At 44.3% G+C, this 19,114-nt stretch overlaps 1 protein-coding gene across 1 annotated transcript in view; it reads right to left on the bottom strand.

The window, feature by feature from the left end:
* The window catches only part of LOC144752806 (parathyroid hormone/parathyroid hormone-related peptide receptor-like), a 334,785-nt gene that overhangs the window by 55,806 nt on the left and 259,865 nt on the right, over nt 1-19,114 (bottom strand). Inside the window, exons 7-8 of the mRNA XM_078640656.1 lie at nt 5,048-5,196; nt 2,998-3,014 (exon numbers count right to left, since the gene is read on the bottom strand). Of these exons, the coding sequence (XP_078496782.1) occupies nt 2,998-3,014; nt 5,048-5,196 (166 nt within the window). The remainder of the gene's footprint in view (nt 1-2,997; nt 3,015-5,047; nt 5,197-19,114) is intronic.

The raw sequence follows: 19,114 nt of genomic DNA, 5'->3' as shown, positions 1-19,114 counted from the left end.
CTTACAAGTACGAGTTGTATGGGGAAAACACTCCATACCACAATTTGTACAGCGTTTTTCCAGGATCGGAATCGGCCCCATAGTGTGTACTCCAGCTGATTTATTGCCCTTCCCAAGGCTGAAGCTCGTGTAACTACATTCCCAAGTCATATGACCAATAGCTTTTATTTCCAGTTGGAGGTTGTGGGGTGCATGTGATTCAGGTGGATATTGCACTAAGTTGAGAACTGCTGCTGGAATTTCTAACACCTCTGTTCCCATCCCCAATGTACCAGTCACACATCGTGTCTCCACCTGTGATGCCATGGGAGGCAAGGAGAGTTAGTGTATTTGTTCATAGAGCTGGTGCCGTCCCAATCTTTTTCATGCAGTGAGCTCTAAATTCAGGGGAGTTATTAAGCCACGCTCCATTATACCTGATGTGGAGGCTCTTCCAAGTTTTCGTCTTTATTCACAGTGCAGTGGTCAGAGTCCGATGCCAATGCCAATTCATGCCAATCTCTGTATTTTGAAATGTCTTCCATAAGTCATGGTCTTTATTTCGCCATTTGTTTCTTGATTGGTCAGCCCAAATATTTCTTTCTCTTTCCTTCATCTTTTCGGTAGGGTTTGCTTTCTTGATGTGCTTTCCCACCAGTGTCCATCTTTGGCATACCAGCACTCTTCATCCAAGCCCATGCTTTGTCAAGTGAAGTGAAAAAAGTGTAACGCTCCATCTACTGTAATCTGCAATTTTGCTGGGTGCCAAAGAGCATGTTGGACTTCATGTTTCTGTAGCACTTGTTTGATGTCCATAAAGGCTCACCTTTGACATTGTACCTCGGTAGTGTGACCTGGAAAGATATGAAATTTATTATTTTCCATGTTCTCAGGTTATTTGCAGTATGTGATCAGGGTCCGAACATTTAGGAGCCTGGTCACCATAGTCTGGGAGGCACTCCAGGCACCAGTGGGCATCCCATCATGCAGTGTGGCAATTCCACCAATGGCAATAACAATTGCAGTGGGGTCCCCTCATAGATACTGGCAAGCAGCTATTGTTTCCGAAACCATTCTGTGTCTGCATCATTTAAAGAATACTCAACAACCTCCATTTTCTGCACTGTTGCAGAGAAACCTCGAGGCCACAGTTAGCTCTTTTACATTTGCCAGCAGGTTATGTTATGTTATGTTAAATCTGCTTCTATAGCGCATGACTACCCCAGCAACGGGGCGTCCCAGAGCTTGTGAACATACCAGAGGGCACGACAGCACAACAGCAAAGGAAAATTAAATAGAAGAGAACAACCAGTTTGCACACAGTGGGGCAAAGAGAATGGATTTATTCTCAGTCAGTCTACAAGCTTCTTGTGATTGGTGCAAGTACATGTCTATTGCGACATGGTTTCTTCTCGAGTGTAGTTTCTGTATTTAGGATAGGTTGTAGGATGGCTTAACATTTTTCAGTTTTTCAGGGTAATTTCCACTGTCTTTGGCATAGCCTCTGGAGTCCCTTTCGCGTGTGGATCAGTGAACTTTTCTGCAGACTGCACAATAACGGTGTGAGGAATTGGGTTGTTGGATGAGGGGGTGAAACCCCACTCAAGCAATAGCCACAGTCCTTGTCAGGGTGAACTACAAAAAGTCACAAAATTAACCTGTGCTTAACCCTCTAGTGGCTTGGCACAAAAGCAGTCAGGCATACCTTAGAAGCAATGTGTAAAGTATGTATGAAGCACTTTAACAGTAATAAAGTAAAAACAAAACGCAAGAATAATTCCTTACTAATTTAAAATATATAGTAAATTATAATAATCAACTTTTATATCTCTATATGGGTATACAGTGGACTTGCATGTCACTGTATTTGCTGTTGCCTCTCAACTCTTAATTTTATCAATAACATAATTGATACACAAAAAGAAATGTATAAGGCAGCAGGGTTTGGGTACCCTGATTCCCTAGAATCAGGTCCCAGAGCGGGGTCCCAAAGGGACATGACAACCCCCCACCTCCGCCCGAGGTCAAGTTTTGAAAAAGAATAGATTTTTTGGTACACTAAATGCTCTGAATCTTGCACAAGACCTGACGGAGCCAGCAAGTCCCTATATTCCCACTGGACTCCAGCAGATTTGGGAAACAATTTTTTTTAAAAGATGGGTGTCACAATTGATGCCAATCTATCCATGAAACAACAGGTGTCGGCAGTTGTGGGAACTTGTGTTGGCCAGTTGAGACAGCTGCGGAAACTGGCCCCTCTTCTCACCTTCTCCACACTCAGACGGGCGGTCTCAGAATGATACTGTTGTGTCTGGACTATGGCAACTCCCTGTATATTGGCCTCCCGTGACAACTGTTGGCCAGACCGGCCAAACTCATTTTCAGAATGCCGAGACGAGTACACACCACTTCTCTACTGCGCGAGCTACATTGGCTCCCGGTCAGGCAGAGAATCAAGTTTAAAGGTCTCTGCATTGCACATAAAACCATGTATGGCAAGCCACAAGATATATCAAAGACAGCCTAGCCAAATACGTCCCTAAAAGGGTGCTCCGGTCAGCAAAGGCCAACCTACGGGCTGTCGCCGTTTCAACCTGTCTCCCATGGGAGGAAGAGCCTTCTCAACATCAATCCCTCAGTTTTGGAATAGTCTTCCGGTATATCTACGCAAGGAACCTCTTCCTCTTTAGGAAGAAGCTGAAGACAGTTCTTTTCTCAGAAGATGGGGCATCATTTAACAGCTGCTACTTCCCTACTAACATGGATAGGTACTCCCTCTGGTAGCGCTTAGAGCCCTGCTGGTGATAACGCGCTCTATAAATATAAATATAAATTACAATTACAACCAGGCGTTGGGCGCAGGGCATGGTCACGCAGTCAGTCTCTCACCAAACCCAGCCTTAACCCTACACAGAAGTATTTACGACAGGCCAGTTCCACACTAAACGCTACTATGCAGAGCTCAGGCTCCGACAGAGATCTTCATGGCAAGACCAATCCCTCCCCCTACCTAACTACGTATTGCGTTGTAGTCACTTATTGGGTGGCAGTTTTGTGTCTTTTTCTGTCAGGACATGCAAAGAACATGGCCTGCCTTTAGGACTTGATAGGCCTGCCAGAGGTGTGACTTACACACAAGTACAGTGAAAGTGATGGCTTTACCATTGCTTTCAATGGCAAAGTTGGGCTAGCAGTGCACAATGGCTCTAACAGTCTGCTGGGGCAGACTGGGGGACTCGTTTTACTTGGGGGACTTCCAGGTTGGGACAATCAGTGCTGCAAGCCCTGGGGTACCCAATCTTACATACATGCCCTGGGTACTAGGGTACCATTTACTAAAACCTTAAAGGTAAGTTAGCCACTTCCATTTGGGTACAGACAATTTAATACTTTAGGGTCAGGGCACTGACACTAAATTCTGGTTAGCAGGGCTCAGTGCACTCTGAGTCGAAAAACCAGCAGCATCAGTCGAAAAACTTCGGTGTGACCGTACAAAAAGAGGCATTTCCTTACAGACTCCCTTTTTGGTGTGGTGATGAAGAAAACGATCAGAAAGATGACAAGCTCAATTATTCCATGCTTGGGAGTTGCAAAAGCTATTTTGCAAATATTTGTTCAAACCATTTTAACTTTTGGCATGTGTTTTGTCACCTCCATAGAGCTGCAATGCACTCTATCTCTCTCTTAATTAAATGTGCTGAATATCACACCAGTTAACAGGTGTTACAGCCATAGACCAAGAAAGAGAACCTCACAATGTTCCGTGGCCATAAACAGTTGTTTCTCAGATTGGTGAAGGTTTCTGGTAAGATTTGAATTGATTGTGTATGAACATTTGAACAAGCTATCAATCCAGTAAAGAAGATCTGCCTTTTAAACTGTTAACATTTTTCTGATCATATCAGGCAATATTTGGTACATCCCTTCATAGCAAAATCTGTTCAGAACACAAAAACAAGCATTGGCAAAGTCAATAGGTTTGGGGGTATTTAACCAGTGCTTGTTTTGGTTCTTTTTTGCGAAACATCATTGTTAGGGAAGCTGTCAGGCCCTCATTAATCTTAACCAAAATTGATAAAAGCAAAAATATATGTTTTATCTCATAAAGCTCACATTCGTATAGTAGTTCCTGGCACTGAAGGGATCTGCTTTGTATGCAGATGTGTTCCTTGTCAAAGGGCAGAATGCTGTCTCTCACAGTGAAGTTAACCAATGGCTGAAGTGGGCTGACTCATTTTCCCATGCTTTATGCTGCTGTGGGGGAAAGAAAACGGTAAATGACTCAATATCAGACCAATGGATGAAGAGGACTAGCTGAAAGCCCCTGTATGTACATTACACATATATGTTTAGAAAAATCAAAAGGGCTTGGCTAATGCTAGATCTAGTTAGTTGGTTGTAACAATTTAGTATATGCCCTACTCAGGCGTTTGTAATAAATTTGGTGTTCTGACGAGCAGAAATGTGCTGCTATTACAAGAGGTGAACAGTCTTATTAAGAGACTGGAATGTTTCCTATCAGATGGGTGGCTCGCAGAGATCTCTAAGAATGCTGCAGACGCAATCAGTCAGACATCATGATTGCCTGACATGTGGCTGACTCTGCAAAGCAAGCTACTGCAGACCCTGGCCTGTCAGGGACACCTTAGATTTTTTAACAGACCAGTTTGTCCCCTGTGAGAAGACTCCTTATGACCCTGATGTTAGATGCTCGCCTATGCAACTTGTGGCAGTAACTGCCGCAACACGGAGATGACATGAGACAGGACTGAGTGATGTAAGTATTTGTGAAATATGTGGAAATGGAATACTATGAAGAAGTGAGCAATTGTAGAGCCAGCTCAATTTTAATTTTACACAAACTTCACTAGTATGCAATTTATTTACACATTCTCTCCAATTTAAATCTCATTCAATAAAGTCAAATCGGTATGGCCTAACTTGGAGATCCACCAGGCATCTCCTAAAATGTTTTGAAGCGTATCATTAGCAGTCAGTATCTGAAGTACAATATTAAGGTTGATACTTGCCAATGGTGGCTTGTGTCCTGCTGAGGGGCCCAACTCACTCTTTGCACCATCGATTCTGACCTTCCCAAGCTCTTCAGGCACCGAGTTTGAGTACAGCACAGCGTCCTTCACAAAGATGCTGGAGGCACGACAGATGAAGGATGCAAAGAGGTGGATGTGAATATAGTTCCTTGTGCAGTGCAGACGCCTGGGGGGAGAAGGAGGGAGAGAAAAGAGACTCGGGGATCAGAGGCAGAAGATATGTAAGAGAGGGAGGAGGTGATAGTGAAGGGTTAAAGGAAAATGTTGCTGGAGAGAAAAGACAATATGAAAGAATGACATGAGGTATAAAATTGACAAAATCCCTACCATACACACACACACACACACACACACACACATATATCCCTACATAAATCTCAACCGGTATGTCATCTCTTAATTAAGTTAAAGTCTACTTCCCAAATAGCTGAGGCCTGGGTTACTTTAGTACCACAATTCCAGTCATAGCATATTTTGGAACAAGTGCTTGTAAGGGGTGACAGGGGATAGACACGTGAGGGCTTCAGGTGCTGGTTAATATTTTGTAAGGTGATATTTGAAAAGGGTTGAGATTTTTAGTAGTTGTTAGACCTCTTCCCCCAAACCTTTTCCCTACTTACCTCCATTTTTCTCCTAATTGTATTGGCCTTAGGACTCTGTGCACTTTACCAGTGCTGACCAGTGCTTAAGTTCTTGTACAAGCCCGGGGCTGGTGGGTCAGTGCCAGGATGATGTCCCTGGCCCACACTGTCAAAGGATAGAAGGAGTTTTGTCAACAAAGTGCTCCAGGTCCTCACAGAACTGGTTTGGACTGGGTACAGGACCCTCTGTCTTCAGAGGACAAAGGATTTGCTAGTATATATATTGGGACCCAGACCCAAGAACTTTAGATCACTTTTGGGAAACAAGAAGAACCTTTGCTGAGGAGAGGAACCAGAGAAACTGAGGAGGAGACTATCCCTATGCTGAGTGCTGTTTGGGGGATTCGCCTGCAGTGGTTGCCTGACTGCCAAAGAAAGGAGAAAGGACTTTGGGCTACTTTCAAATCAACTTGTGAAGGATCTCCAAGGGCTTGAGATAGAGCTTGCCTCCTGCTGAAGTTTCAAGGACAACAGACTTCACCAACCAGCTCTCCTGCCTTCCCTTGCTGGGAATTGAAGTGCTAGCTGTTGAGCTGGGCCTTCTGAGAGAATGTGTGTCGCTGGGAGCGCGGCTTAAGACGAAGAAGCATGTCGCTGCCACAGTTGTTGTATCACCGGAGAAGAGTGTTGCCGTCGCAGCAGACCCCGTCGCATCTCCGGAGAAGCGTGCCGTCACTGCCGCTATCGCCATTGCATCACCCAAAGCGCCTCGCATCACCGGAGATGAGTGTCGCTGTCGCAGCAGATGTGTTACATCATCGGAGAAGCGTGTCGCAGGGCCTGTCGCGGCTCAGAAGAATCGTTGATTCACCGCACGGCCGTCGGGCGTGCTGGCATCTTGATGCATCAAGAAGAAGACGCCATTTTTGTTTCATTGCACCGGATCTTCATCGCATCACCGTGCTGATGGTCGTATCGCCACGGAAGCGCAGTAATAAACCGATGCATCACCTCCCCATGCGGAGGAGAACTGATGCATCCCCTACGCAGCCGAGGACCCGACACATCACTGTTCTTGCGTGTAAGGAACCGACGCATCACCTTCCCTGCAATACTTTCGTTGCATAGCACTACACATCCAAAGGTACATTGAACTCAAAGTGTCGCATTTTACATCTAAAGAGAACTAAGCTATTTCTACCATTTTTGAGGTACAGTATTGTGGATTTTTGTCGTTGATGGTCTTGTTTTAAGTCTATATAAAAATACCTATTTTTATACTACAATTTGTGTGGTGTCCATCCAGTGGCGGCTGCTGACTTTAGAAAGTGGAGGGGCGTAAGCTGTTTGTGATACTTGTTGTTTGGAAGTGAAGAGATATAATTGGGGCGCAAGGCCCTCTACTCCGGTGCCACTGCACCTGCTGATCTATTGATAAGTACGCATCTGCATTTATCTTTTTAAAACACAATGCAATATAAAGAAAGGGTTCATGCGGACATTTCTATCCCTCGTGTCACCCTGTGTCAGTGAATGAAACGCGTGTGTCCTTCTGCCTGAGGGAGCAGGGTTAGTCAGCCCAGCACTCACCTTGTCTTCCCCCTAACTGGCCATCCCGCACGGGGGTCTCCCGGCTAGGGTGGCACTGGCTGTTTCTGAGCTGTGCCACCTCCCGGCTGCTGCTCTCCAGGCTCCGTCCCAGGCTCGCCATCTCCCGCTCCAGCCGCCTCTTCTCCTCTTCCAGGGCGCCCTTGTCCCTCAGCAGGTCCTGGTAGGAAGCCTCGGCTCTCACGGCCTGAGCTTTAGCCTCGGCCTTCTCCTTCCTCAGCGCCTCCAGCTCCCGCTGCAGCTCCTGCACGGCGTGCCCGGCCTGGCCCGGGTCAGGGAAGCTGGCCTCGTGCGGGCTGGGCACGGTGAAGGTGTAGGTGCAGCGCCCGCAGCTGCGGTCGTTGGCACGGCGGAGGTGCATGGTGCTGGACAGAGCCGGCCATGCCAAGCATGCCCAGAGCAGCAGGGGCAGCAGGGGTCGGAGGCTCGGAGCAGAGGCATCCCGGGGTCCAGAGGAGGCTGTGCGAGGACGCTGGCCCCGGTTGTAAGTGCCTCTCAGCACTGCAGCTGTGCCCGGAGGAGGGGGGGAGGTGGAAATGGGGTTGTCGCGCCCCGGAGGGGATGAGGGGGAGGCGGGAGGGGTTTAAGGGAAAAAAAAGTGATAAACCGTCCCGGCCGGAGACTCCAGATTCCCGCCGTCCTCTTTTTCAATAATTCCTGCAGTCTCGTCATCACGCTGCAGGCAGCCTCCCTTCCATCCACCGCAGCCTTGCGATTGGTCAGGCCGCTGCCCCACCCGCGTCATTTTCTCTCTGTATGCTGCTGCATACAGAGAGAACAGGGAGAGTGGGCGGTGTTTCTCGAGGGTAGGGGGGAGTGACTTGCCCACTGTTGTTAATACAGTCTGTTTGGGCAGCTGAATAGGCAGTGCACTGCTTTCGCACAAAGGGCTTGTCACCTCCACGTAATCTCCGCAGCCAGCTTAGAGCTGGGGGAGGGTAGTCAGTAAATTCCAAGTACTTCAAAGAGAAACGTCTAGAAACCACTCCCAACTTCAAAAGAGGCACCAGGTATAATAATAGGGTCCTCAGACCCACTCTTCAATTCACTTTATGGATCTGTGGAAAGACTCTCGGAGGACTGCCTACTGCTGTGGCCTGCTGTGTACTCCACAAGACCACCTTGATGCACCTGGAAGAACTGCTTTGCTGCCTGGAGCCTGCCCTGAACCTTCAGAGGCTAGCCCTGCTGTTTAAGCTCTGCATGTTCACTTGAACACAGGAATACCAGAGTGATTCCAAGGACTAGTAGTTTGCTAGTAGTAGTAGTAGTAGTAGTAGTAGTAGTAGTAGCAGACTAGTAGTTTGCTGGCCTCCTGTTCAGAGCCACAGGGACATAAAAGGCTCCCACCATCTTGACCCGGCACCAGGAACCAGTGAGTCCTGAACCCCCAAGTGGTGCCCCAAAAGTCCTGGACCCTTGGTTGTGGTGCTAAAGGTGCCCAGTTAGCCAAAATCCAAGACTTAGGCTAAACATTTGTTTTGCTAAATACTGCTCTGATAACCTAGAGAAGGGCCAGACTAATCTGCTCGTCGATCCACCCAAGGTGCATCACCGATCAGCCTGACTTTGCACCTGCTCACACTATGTTCTTCCCAGCAGCAGCAAATCCTTCTCAAAGGTCCTTTGCCAAAGGGGTAAACGACCTCCTGTAATTGTCTTCAGGTACAGCCTGCTGCCTCATGCCACTGGAGAATTTCAGGTTCCAAAAATGTGACTACGTCTGAACATGGAAATCTTCACTGCACCTTTGTCCAGAGGCTCTCCGATGCTACCTCCTAAAAGCCGACTGCAGCCTTGCCCCACTGAACTTTGCCTTTTAAGGACATTTTTCTTGAAAATTATTCGAAGTCCGAAAGTAAGCACCAACCAGTTCCAGTCCACTTCTTGTATCCGAACCAGCCTCCATTGCAGTCAGCCACATTTTTTTTACTCTGACCCGTTCTCGCACGACTAGATGTCCGCAGTTGGCGCTTTGATCTTTTAGATGCTAGTTTTTATTAAAAACTTTAAAAATTTATATAACCGATTGGATTTTTGGCATTGTAGAAAGCTGAGTTTTTGTTGCAGTGCCCCTCCCCCCACACACACTTTTTGCCTGGTATTTGATGCAACTTTGACTGACGTGTACTGGATTCCTGCTAGCCAGGTCTCAAGTAGCAGTGTTCTTTTCCTAAAAACTGAACAATTTTTCCCACCAATTTGCAAAACCTTTAGCACCCTCTGTAAGTCCCTAGTAAATGGTACCCTGGTACCTAGGGCCTGAGGTACTAACGAGGGCCCCTAAGGACTGCAGCACAAATTGTGACACCCTAAGGGACCCCTCACCAAGCGCATGCAAGACTGCCATTGCAGGCTGCGTGTCTTGGTGAAGACAGAAATGAACATGCGACATGTCAGAACACCCTGTGTGCCATGTCCCCAACCACTGCATGTAATATTTGTAAGTCACCCCTACAGCAGGTCTACCAGCCATTAGGCAGGGTGCTAAATATTACATGTGAGTGCATACCTGCATGAACAGATATGCCCTTGTGCTGGCGAATCCAATTACTGCCAGTACAAATGAACAGGAAAGAAATTTAAAACTTGCTGGACACTGATGAAAACTAGTTCCCCAGCTACACGATGGCTTCACTGAATATAGATATCTTTGGTAACAAACATCTTCTATTGGAAAACCCACACTGATGCCAGTGTTGAATTTACCAATACATGTACCCACAGGGCACCTTAAAGGTGCCTCCTGAAAACCTACCAGCCTCTGGTGTAATTGATGGCTGACTGGTTTCTGCCAGTCTACCACCTAAGACGTTGTTCTGACATCCTAGGATGAGAGCCTTTGCTCTCGGGAGACCAAGAACAAAAGCCTGTCCGGGAGGAGGGTGTAACTCCCCTCCCACAGAAAGAACTGCTGATTAGCCTCCTTGAGCTGGTGATCTTCAAAGAAGCTGCCGCCTTTGGAAAGCTAATCTGACTCCACTCACGGGAGATTAAGCCAATTCCCCCTGTCGAGAGCCCCCTTGGCACATGAACAGGCAGGAAATTTAGCTTGTCAGGTAGGCAAGCCCCCTCCAGGCTAGTACCACCCCTACTACTGTGAGGTGGGCATAAATTCTCAGAAGTAGCCATGTTTGTGATGGCATACTTAGGAATTCTGGGACAGGGTTATGCCCACTTCCCACAGGAAGTGGTCATATAGGTGGCATAGTGACCCCAAGGATCCGTAGCTCATTGACTACTACCCCACACTTCCCTAACGCCCCTAATGTCAGTATTTAGGGGGCCTCTGGCACCAGAGAAGCAGATCCTAATGACCTAAGAAGAGAGAGGACACCAAAGAGTCATAAAAGCCAAGAAGAGAGAAGTAGCGGACCTAGTACCAACCCTGCTGGCCTGTCTATATCCCTCATCGAAAATGGGGCCAAAGTCGACTCGTCCTGCAGCTGTGACTCCCGAAACTTGGGAGGACAGCCTGCCTTTGAAAAAGACTCAAGATGTCCCATGAACAACAGACCTATTCAAATGAATCTCCAAAAGAGAAGCTTCTGAGGCCTCTGGAACGGCCAAAACCTGACCCCCAAAGCCACTGCTGCACCCGTCATTTCCGGTCATGAGTTGAAGTGGGCCATCAATGCCAACAAGGTTCCCCAGCCCTCCAGAGCTTGAGTCCATCGTGATTTCACCCCTCGTGGAGTCACTGGCATTTCCTGCCGCCTCTGCACGCAGCACACTTTGACCGCAACTGCTCCTGGTAAGAAAACCCAAAGCCTAAAAACACCTCTGCATAAGTCGCCACCAGGCTGTAGAGAAGAGGACTCCAGGTGTCCCTACATCCCAAAGCATTGCAAGCCTTGAATCCCCACACCCCTGTACGTTCACCCCGACAGGCTGACTGGCCTTCCAGCCAGAGCCTATAGTCTCTTTCAGCAGTAACCGATCTCCACTGAAATACATTGGCCTACCAATGCTGTTTTGCACCCTGCACCCGGCTGCCCCCGTCCCGCTGGTGGTGTAATGTTGGTGTTGCCTTGGACCTTGGCCACCACTCACCTTAACACCTGGAGATTGGTCTTGCAAGTTGCTGTACTATACATGTTTGCAGAACTTGTTCTTCCTTCCATAGGAAAACATTGCAGAACTCAGAAATTGCAGTTGTGACCACTTTTTAAAGATTTTTTTCTTTAAAAACGTACTTACCTGCACTATTTTTCTCTGATACCAAATCACATATAAAGGTACTTAGTATTTTTATAAATTGGTGTGGATCTCCTTCTTGAGTCGTGTTGTCATTTAGAAATCATTGTGTGTATTTTGCAAATGTCATGCACTCCTCTGTGTTATAGAGCACCATAGGATTGCATAGCAAGCCCCTGTCCACTCATAAGGGAACCTCGGGACTTTTTACATGGTATGTAAACCTCTTAATATATCACATAAAGAGCCAGGTTCTCACAGTTCTTTTGGGGTCAAATAATGGATTAAAATGTACTCTATTTTTCTAAATTATTGTGCGATTTTTCTTGTGTTTTACTTTATTGGTGTGTGTGTGCTGCATAAATATTTCACACATTGCCTCTGAGTTAATCCGGACTGCTTTTAGTGCCAAGCTACCAGGGTTAAGCACAGGTTAATTTTGTGACTTTTTGTGCTTCACCCTGCCAGGGATTGTGGCTGTTGCTTAACCAGAGCTCACACCCTAGTAAATCAAGATCCCAATTTCTCACAGCAGTGTATCTATTGTAGTTCAGATTTCACATGAAACCTAGACTGCAGGTTACAAGAGAGGATGGGGTTAGCAGATTAATGTAAGGCCAGAGGTGGCCGGCACAGCTCGCGAGTGAGGGGCGGACGACTTGCAGGATGCTTTACATTTTTTTTTTTAAATATTAAAACGTACCCTCGCGCTTCTTCTCTCCTGCTCGCCTGTGTCCAACTCCAGGTCGGAACAGGAAGCAGGCAGACAAGTTCCCACCCCTAAGCCAATCACAACGCTCTAATGGAGCTTTGTGATTGGCTTGAGCATCGTGACACGGTGCTCAGCCATGAGCTGTAGGGGTGGGCATGTTTTCAATGCAGGCAGTAATGCAGCCTGCATGGAGAACAGGGGAGTGTGCATGACTGTTTTGGGCGGCCCAAGAGGGCCGGCCAAACAGTCATTGTGCACAGCAGTATCTACCACCCCTCACACACTGTCACAATGGGAGGAAAAATTAAATGCTAATAACATTGCGTTATTATCATTTTATTTTTTCCTTTCTTTGCTGCTAATGGTAGTGGGGTGACGCTCCGGAGGAGACGCCACTGTGCAAGGCTGAAGGGAAAAGGAGTTTAGAGGAAGAATGAAAGACGATTTTGGAGAGAAACTTTGAGTGGAGAATGGGAAGCAGTTTCAGTTGAATAAGAGATGGGTTAAAAAACAGGAATGCATGAAAAAAATATTAGGGTCGAAGGAGGGTGAATTGTGGTATATAAAAGAGAGTATATGTGATAATAAATATTTCAAAAGTAATGCGATTAGAAGGTAATTTCAGGCCAGAAAATGGCAATGCGGTTTGTGGAGAATGAGAGAGAAGTATTGAAGACGACTGTGGGCGAAATGAAGAGTGAATTAGGGGGGAAATGAGAGATATCTAAGGGAATCTGTGATAATCGTAAGTGGGTTAGAGAGACATGAACGGTTTCGGATGTGTGATATTCTGTACCTATTGTATGTGTGTTTCGCTTTATTTATATTGTCAGCCATTGTAAGTGTATTTCTGCCTGTCACACTTCAGAGTTCTGGAACTCTGATTGCTAAGCTTGAGCTTGGAATGTATATCTTTGATTCAGTGGAACAGTTACTGTGTTGTCTGCTCTGAAGGTGGTACAAGCAGGCTGAGGAGTATCCTATTACTTGAATAAAGAACCTATATTCTACTTTTACCTTTTGGAGGATCTTTACAATGGCGACGATTTTAAAGAACCCACCTTGGATTTAATCTTCAATCACCTCAACTCTAGAAGATTTTCAGTTTTAACCATCTTAACTCATTTCAACTCGACAAGATTTCAGAAGACTTTTGAGTACTTAAACTTTTAAACCTTTGAACAGATTTAATTTGCTAATTAGCAACTTCATCTCTACATCTTCGTTTTGGTTTCCTTAAAAAATGGGCTTGTTAGCTCTAACAGCGTGACCTTTGTTTAAATTACTGCCTGTTTGTTTGGGAGCCAAGTGAGAGTTGCAGCGTTTAGTGGATTTTATTCAGCTGGCATCTACTGTATGACTGTTCACATTAACGCTTGTCTTTTGATTTGGAAAAGCAGCGTAATTATTTTCTTCTTTACTCATCTACTTAAATGTCAGTTTCTGATCGATTGTATTCTGGAGTCTCCCCCTTCATTGTCTAGGCCCTGAGGGACAAGAGATTTTTCAACATTTACCAGATTTACCCACATCAGAAGCAGATAATTTAAATGACTATGAAGTTTGTTTAAAAAAGCTAGATTTACATTTTCTACCTAAAGTCTCCACTGTATTAGAAAGACATCACTTTGGGAATCGTATGCAAAGGCCTGGAGAAAGTGTCGAAGAATATGTTACAACACTGAGGAAATTAGCTTCCACGTGTAATTTTGGAGCTAATTATGAGGAGAGATTTAGAGATCAATTTATGCTGGGTTATTCATTAGAAAAAGCAAAGGAGTCTTGTTGGGATAAAGATAACCCTTCTTTATCTGAAGTTATTACCATTGCTAAATCGTGCGAACACACCAAGGCATGTGTCACAGAACTCAAGAAAGGAAATGGAGAGGGACACAAGGAAGATAAAGTAGATAGAGTTTATGATTCAAAGATCAAACCTAACTATTTTACGAACACTCACCAAAACAAAAATGACTCAAACAAATCATTATCCAACAAGAGTAATTCCAACAAAAATGTCCCTTACATAGAAAAATTTCAAGTTACATGCTATAGATGTGGGGAACATGGTCATGTAGCCAATTGTAAAGGGTGCATTGGATGGAAAGCAACATGCATGAAACGTAACAAAAAGGGTCATATAACTAAATGTTGTCGCTCTAGTATAGGCAAAAAACAAGTACATGAAATTGTTTACACTGAAGATTGTGATGTGGAAGAGATTATACTCAGAACTTCTGATGGTGAGAAAAGTGTTCCTTTTGAGACCGTTCACATTAATGAAACTCCTGTACGAATGTTATTTGACTCCGGGGCAAAAATTACTCTTATTCCCATCACTTAAAGGGTTTTGTAATTTTAAACGAACCAGACATCAAAGCCAAAGGTTATGGAGGTTATGGAGGAGAACCTATTACACTCTCTGGCTATTTCAATGGTGTCATTAGGTTCAAAGATCACAGTACCTCTTGGAAAATGTATATTTCTGAAAGGGGTGATTCATTAGTTAGTTGGCTTCACCAAAGAGATCTTAGAACTATCTTGGATCCCAATGAAACACCATCGGTTCTATTGAAAACGTATCCCAGTAATGTTCCACAACTTCCGTTGGGTCAAGTTAATTTGTGTAATACTGGTATTTCATTTGAAATGGAATTCCTACTAGTTTGTAATGAACATTTGGGATGCCTAAAAGGTTACTCACACAAAAGTATCTTTAAAAAAAGGTGTTCCTATCAAAGTAAAAGAAAATATGAAGGTTGAGTTTGAAAAACTACTCAATACTGGTATTATCACTGAAGTTGAAGCGTCAGAATGGTTATCTCCAGTGGTCATGGCACTTAAAAGCAATGGAGAGTCAAGTCTTTGCATAGACTCTGAGATGCTGTCCCTCTTAGAAGGAGGCACATTTTTTTCGTTGTTAGATCTGGCTTCAGCGTACCATCAGGTGAAATTGCACTCGGATTCACAAGATTTAACAGCATTTATTACTCCCTTTGGAACTTTCACGTTCCTTAGGATGCCTTTTGGGCTAATATCTGCTGCTGCTGTCTTTCAGAGGATGATGGAGCACATTTTTAGTAAAGTCAAAGGTATAAAAATATACCAAGATGACATGCTTGTTTATGGTTGCAATAAGAAAGAACATGATGCCGGAGTGAGACAGGTTTTAAAGATACTGGAGACTAATGGTCTCACTCTTAAAGCCAAAAAATGTAAATTCAATCTCACTGAAATAGATTATCTTGGTTACAAAATCTCTGGTTCAGGAATAGAGCCCAAGAAAGAGCTTGTAGACACAATACGTCACTTGGCCAGTCCCAGCGATTAGGAACAGGTGGTAAAGTTCTTAGGTATGACCAAATATTACGCTAAATTCATCCCTAACTTTGCACACAAGACACAAAATATGAGGCTGCTTCTAAAGAAAGGAGCAACTTTCAAGTGGAATAATGAATGTGAAAAAGAATTTGTTTTGATCAAACAATTGTTATCTAAAACTTCTTGTTTGAGCAGTTTTGAGCCTAGTCACGAAGTTGTCATTATGACAGATGCCAGGTCTGCAGGCCTGGGTGCAGTTATGTTACAAAACCATGGAGCCATAGAGAAAACTATTTTGTTCTTATCCAGAGGTTTAAGGGGAGCTGAACACAACTATTCTGTGGTTGAGAAGGAGGCCCTGGGTATATTCTGGGCAATAAGGAAATTGCGCAAATTTCTTTGGGGAACTTATTTCACTATAAAGACAGACCATAAACCATTGAAGGAAATTTTCACAAAAATGGGTCTTGACAACATATCCTCCAGAATAAGAAAATGGGTTATAGCTCTTCAAGAGTTCAACTTTAATGTTGTTTATGTCCCTGGTGTAAAGAACAATTTAGCGGATTGTTGTTCACGTTTGGTAAACACCGAAAATACCAAGGACTGTGAGTTTGAGGATGAAAGTGATGATTTTGAGGTTGATAATGATGATTTTGAAGACTTTGCTGTCTGTCTTGTCAATGAGAGTGTAATCAAAAAGGAAGAGTGGGAACATGAGCTCTCAAATGATGTGTCTCTCCAATCTGTTTGTAAGGGCATTGCCGGAAGTTGGGTTAAGAATGCAAAGGTAGACAAAGCTCTTAGTGGTTTCTTTCGCGTTAAGGATGAACTGGCATGTCAGAATGGAATTGTGATGAGAGGCACAAGACTCATTCCACCAACCTCTTTAAGGTCGCAACTTGTGGACTTTGCTCACAAGAGTCACTCTGGAATCTCAAAAACAAAGGAGATTCTTAGACAAGCCTACTGGTGGCCTGGAATGGACACTTTTGTGAAGAGGGTTGTTAGAGATTGTAATGAATGTAACAGAAGTGACAAGATTTTAAAACCACGTGTGCAACCTATGTCTTTGAGACCGCTTCCTAAAAATGTCTGGGAGGAAGTAGTTATCGACATCTTGGGGCCCATCAAACACACAAGTGTAGATAAGTTTGTTATAGTTCTTCTTGATATTTATTCCAGGTGGCGTGAGATAAGGATTACTAATTCAATGGAAACCAAGGATGGTATATGGTTTCTTGAGGACATATTTGAAAGGGAGGGGTTTCCTTTGACTCTACTTTCACATAATGGTGTCCAGTTCACATCCAAGGATATGGCTAGCTTCTTGGATAATAAAGGGATTGTGCACAAAAAGTCAGCACTTTATCATCCAGAAACTAACGGTATCGGCGAGAGGTTCAACAGGGTTGTCAAAGAGACTATTCAGAGAGCTCTTTCTAATCATATCCCTTGGGAAGTTGAAATTCATAATAAAGTAAAAAATTACAGATTAACTCCTAATTCTTCAACAGGTAGGACACCCTTTGAGCTGTTTTGTAAGCGTAAACCTTCCACCTTGTTGTGTCCTTCTTGGATACCCAGAGGTTTGTCTGATTCTGTATGCTTAAATGAAGACAAAGATCGGATCGAGAACGAGATTACGAACATGTGCATGAATAAAGGTATTTTTGACAAAAGAAAAGCAGTAAGAAAAACTGTTGTGAGGGTTGGAGATTTGGTTAAGATTTGCAGCCCTCGTAAGACATCTGTTTCTGGGGGTTCTTACGTCCCATGAGAGTCATCAAAGTGTTCAAGAATGCCATAAAAACAGAAGACCATAGAGTATGGAACCTTAATAGAGTTGCGAAACTTCCTAATGTATCTTCTGACATTACTCTTAATGATGGTTCACAATGTAAAAAAGAAATTGGTGGAAAAGATATGGTACTTAAAAGAAGTGTGAGAACACGTGTCAAGCCAAGATATCTTGATGATTTTGTTCAGAATTAAGTTTTAATTTATAACGCTATTTCTATTTTTTTTATGTTTAGTTATTGAGAGGAAGGTGTGTGATATTCTGTACCTATTGTATGTGTGTTTCGCTTTATTTATATTGTCAGCCATTGTAAGTGTATTTCTGCCTGTCATAGAGCTTTACTTGGAATTATATCTTTGATTCAGTGGAACAGTTACTGTGTTGTCTGCTCTGAATAGTGGTACAAGCAGACTGAGGTGTAACCTATTACTTGCATAAAGAACCTATATTCTACTTTTACCTTTTGGAGAATCTTTACAGGATGGCGATAAGGTAAAAGGAAATTGTGCTAAGCCTAAACAACTGAATTAAGGGGACGTGGGAAGATTGCAGATATCATGCCAGCATTGTAGCATTCTGTCTGGCATCTGTCTGCCCTGCAGTAGTATAGCTGAGAGGTCATGTAGTCGGCTGAGAAGACCCGCGCCCTTGCCCTGAGGGCGTTAATGGATACAGGGTGCTATTTTACATGTGTTGTAGCACCTTATCACTTAAGCAGTGAACTGTCTTGTCTGTTGGCGGCACTGACTTCACACCAGCCATGAGTTATTGTGCTAATCATCTTTACTGGTGGATATCTCACAATTTCTCACAATTTGGCCCATTAGTGAGGACCTTTTCCCCGCCATGTGTGTTCTCACGCATTTCCTGTCCCATCCTATCCTCACAGGAAGTGTTTTGGATTTTCCAACTAATATACTGCGTGACCCTTGGAACTACTAAGTGACATGACAGGCACTTGACTTTGAGATTATTCCAACCCCAAAAGATGCTAAATCCTTCTTATTTTTTGTTTAGCTCCGAATTTTAACTGCCCTACTTCCTAAGGTGAAAATACATATCATTCGTCATTCGTCAAGGAGAGCGGTCTGGCTGAGTATTGAATTTATTTACTACAGTCATCTGACTTCACCACCATCCACCACCAGTCAAATGGATAAAGGAAGTTACTTTATAGCAGTAATTCCAGTGCCCTGGTACACAGAGGAGTACAAAAATACACAGATGTTACTTTAGTGCAGTAATCCCAGTGCCCTGGGGCGCTGGAGGAACACAACAATACAAGGTAGTTACTTTAATGCACTAATCCCAGTGCCCTTGAACGCCAGAGGAGCACAACAATACTAGGAAATTACTTTTTTTTTGTCAAATCTGTTTTTATTGATTAAGGTTTGTACATAGTCCTGACAGGCATCTCATATATAAACTTACAGTCATGCATAAGGCCGCTCACCAACACATGTTTGTGTGGCAAAAAAGGATTCGCATGTATTCTAGCTTTACTGTAATTGAAACAAGGAGTGCTCAACCCTAGCCCATGCCTGAAATGAGGAGCTCCACGCCCTTGTGTGTGGCGGGTCATGTGCTTCCACCTCTTTGTACAAAGGCGTTTTGCAACCACTAGCCCTAGATCTAGCAACCAGACGTTACCTTGTCGTTAGGGGGTCCTCTCGAAGTGATGCAATATGTACTCAGGCCAATCAGAGAGTATGGTGCGACCTGTGCAATCCTGCAGCAGTCCACTAATTGTGCGCCAGTATTTATTCAGCCTAGGGCTCTATCAACGCGTGTGTTAACCTTTGCGCCTGTCGCGCTGCGTTATACATCGCTTGAGCTACGATCTCTGCAAAAGCTGCCCTGTAGC

The sequence above is a fragment of the Lissotriton helveticus genome, chromosome 5_1 (genome assembly GCF_964261635.1).
Source record: "Lissotriton helveticus chromosome 5_1, aLisHel1.1, whole genome shotgun sequence".
NCBI lineage: Eukaryota > Metazoa > Chordata > Amphibia > Caudata > Salamandridae > Lissotriton > Lissotriton helveticus.
Note: the sequence above shows the minus strand (reverse complement) of the source record. Positions and strands in the feature narration are given on the sequence as shown.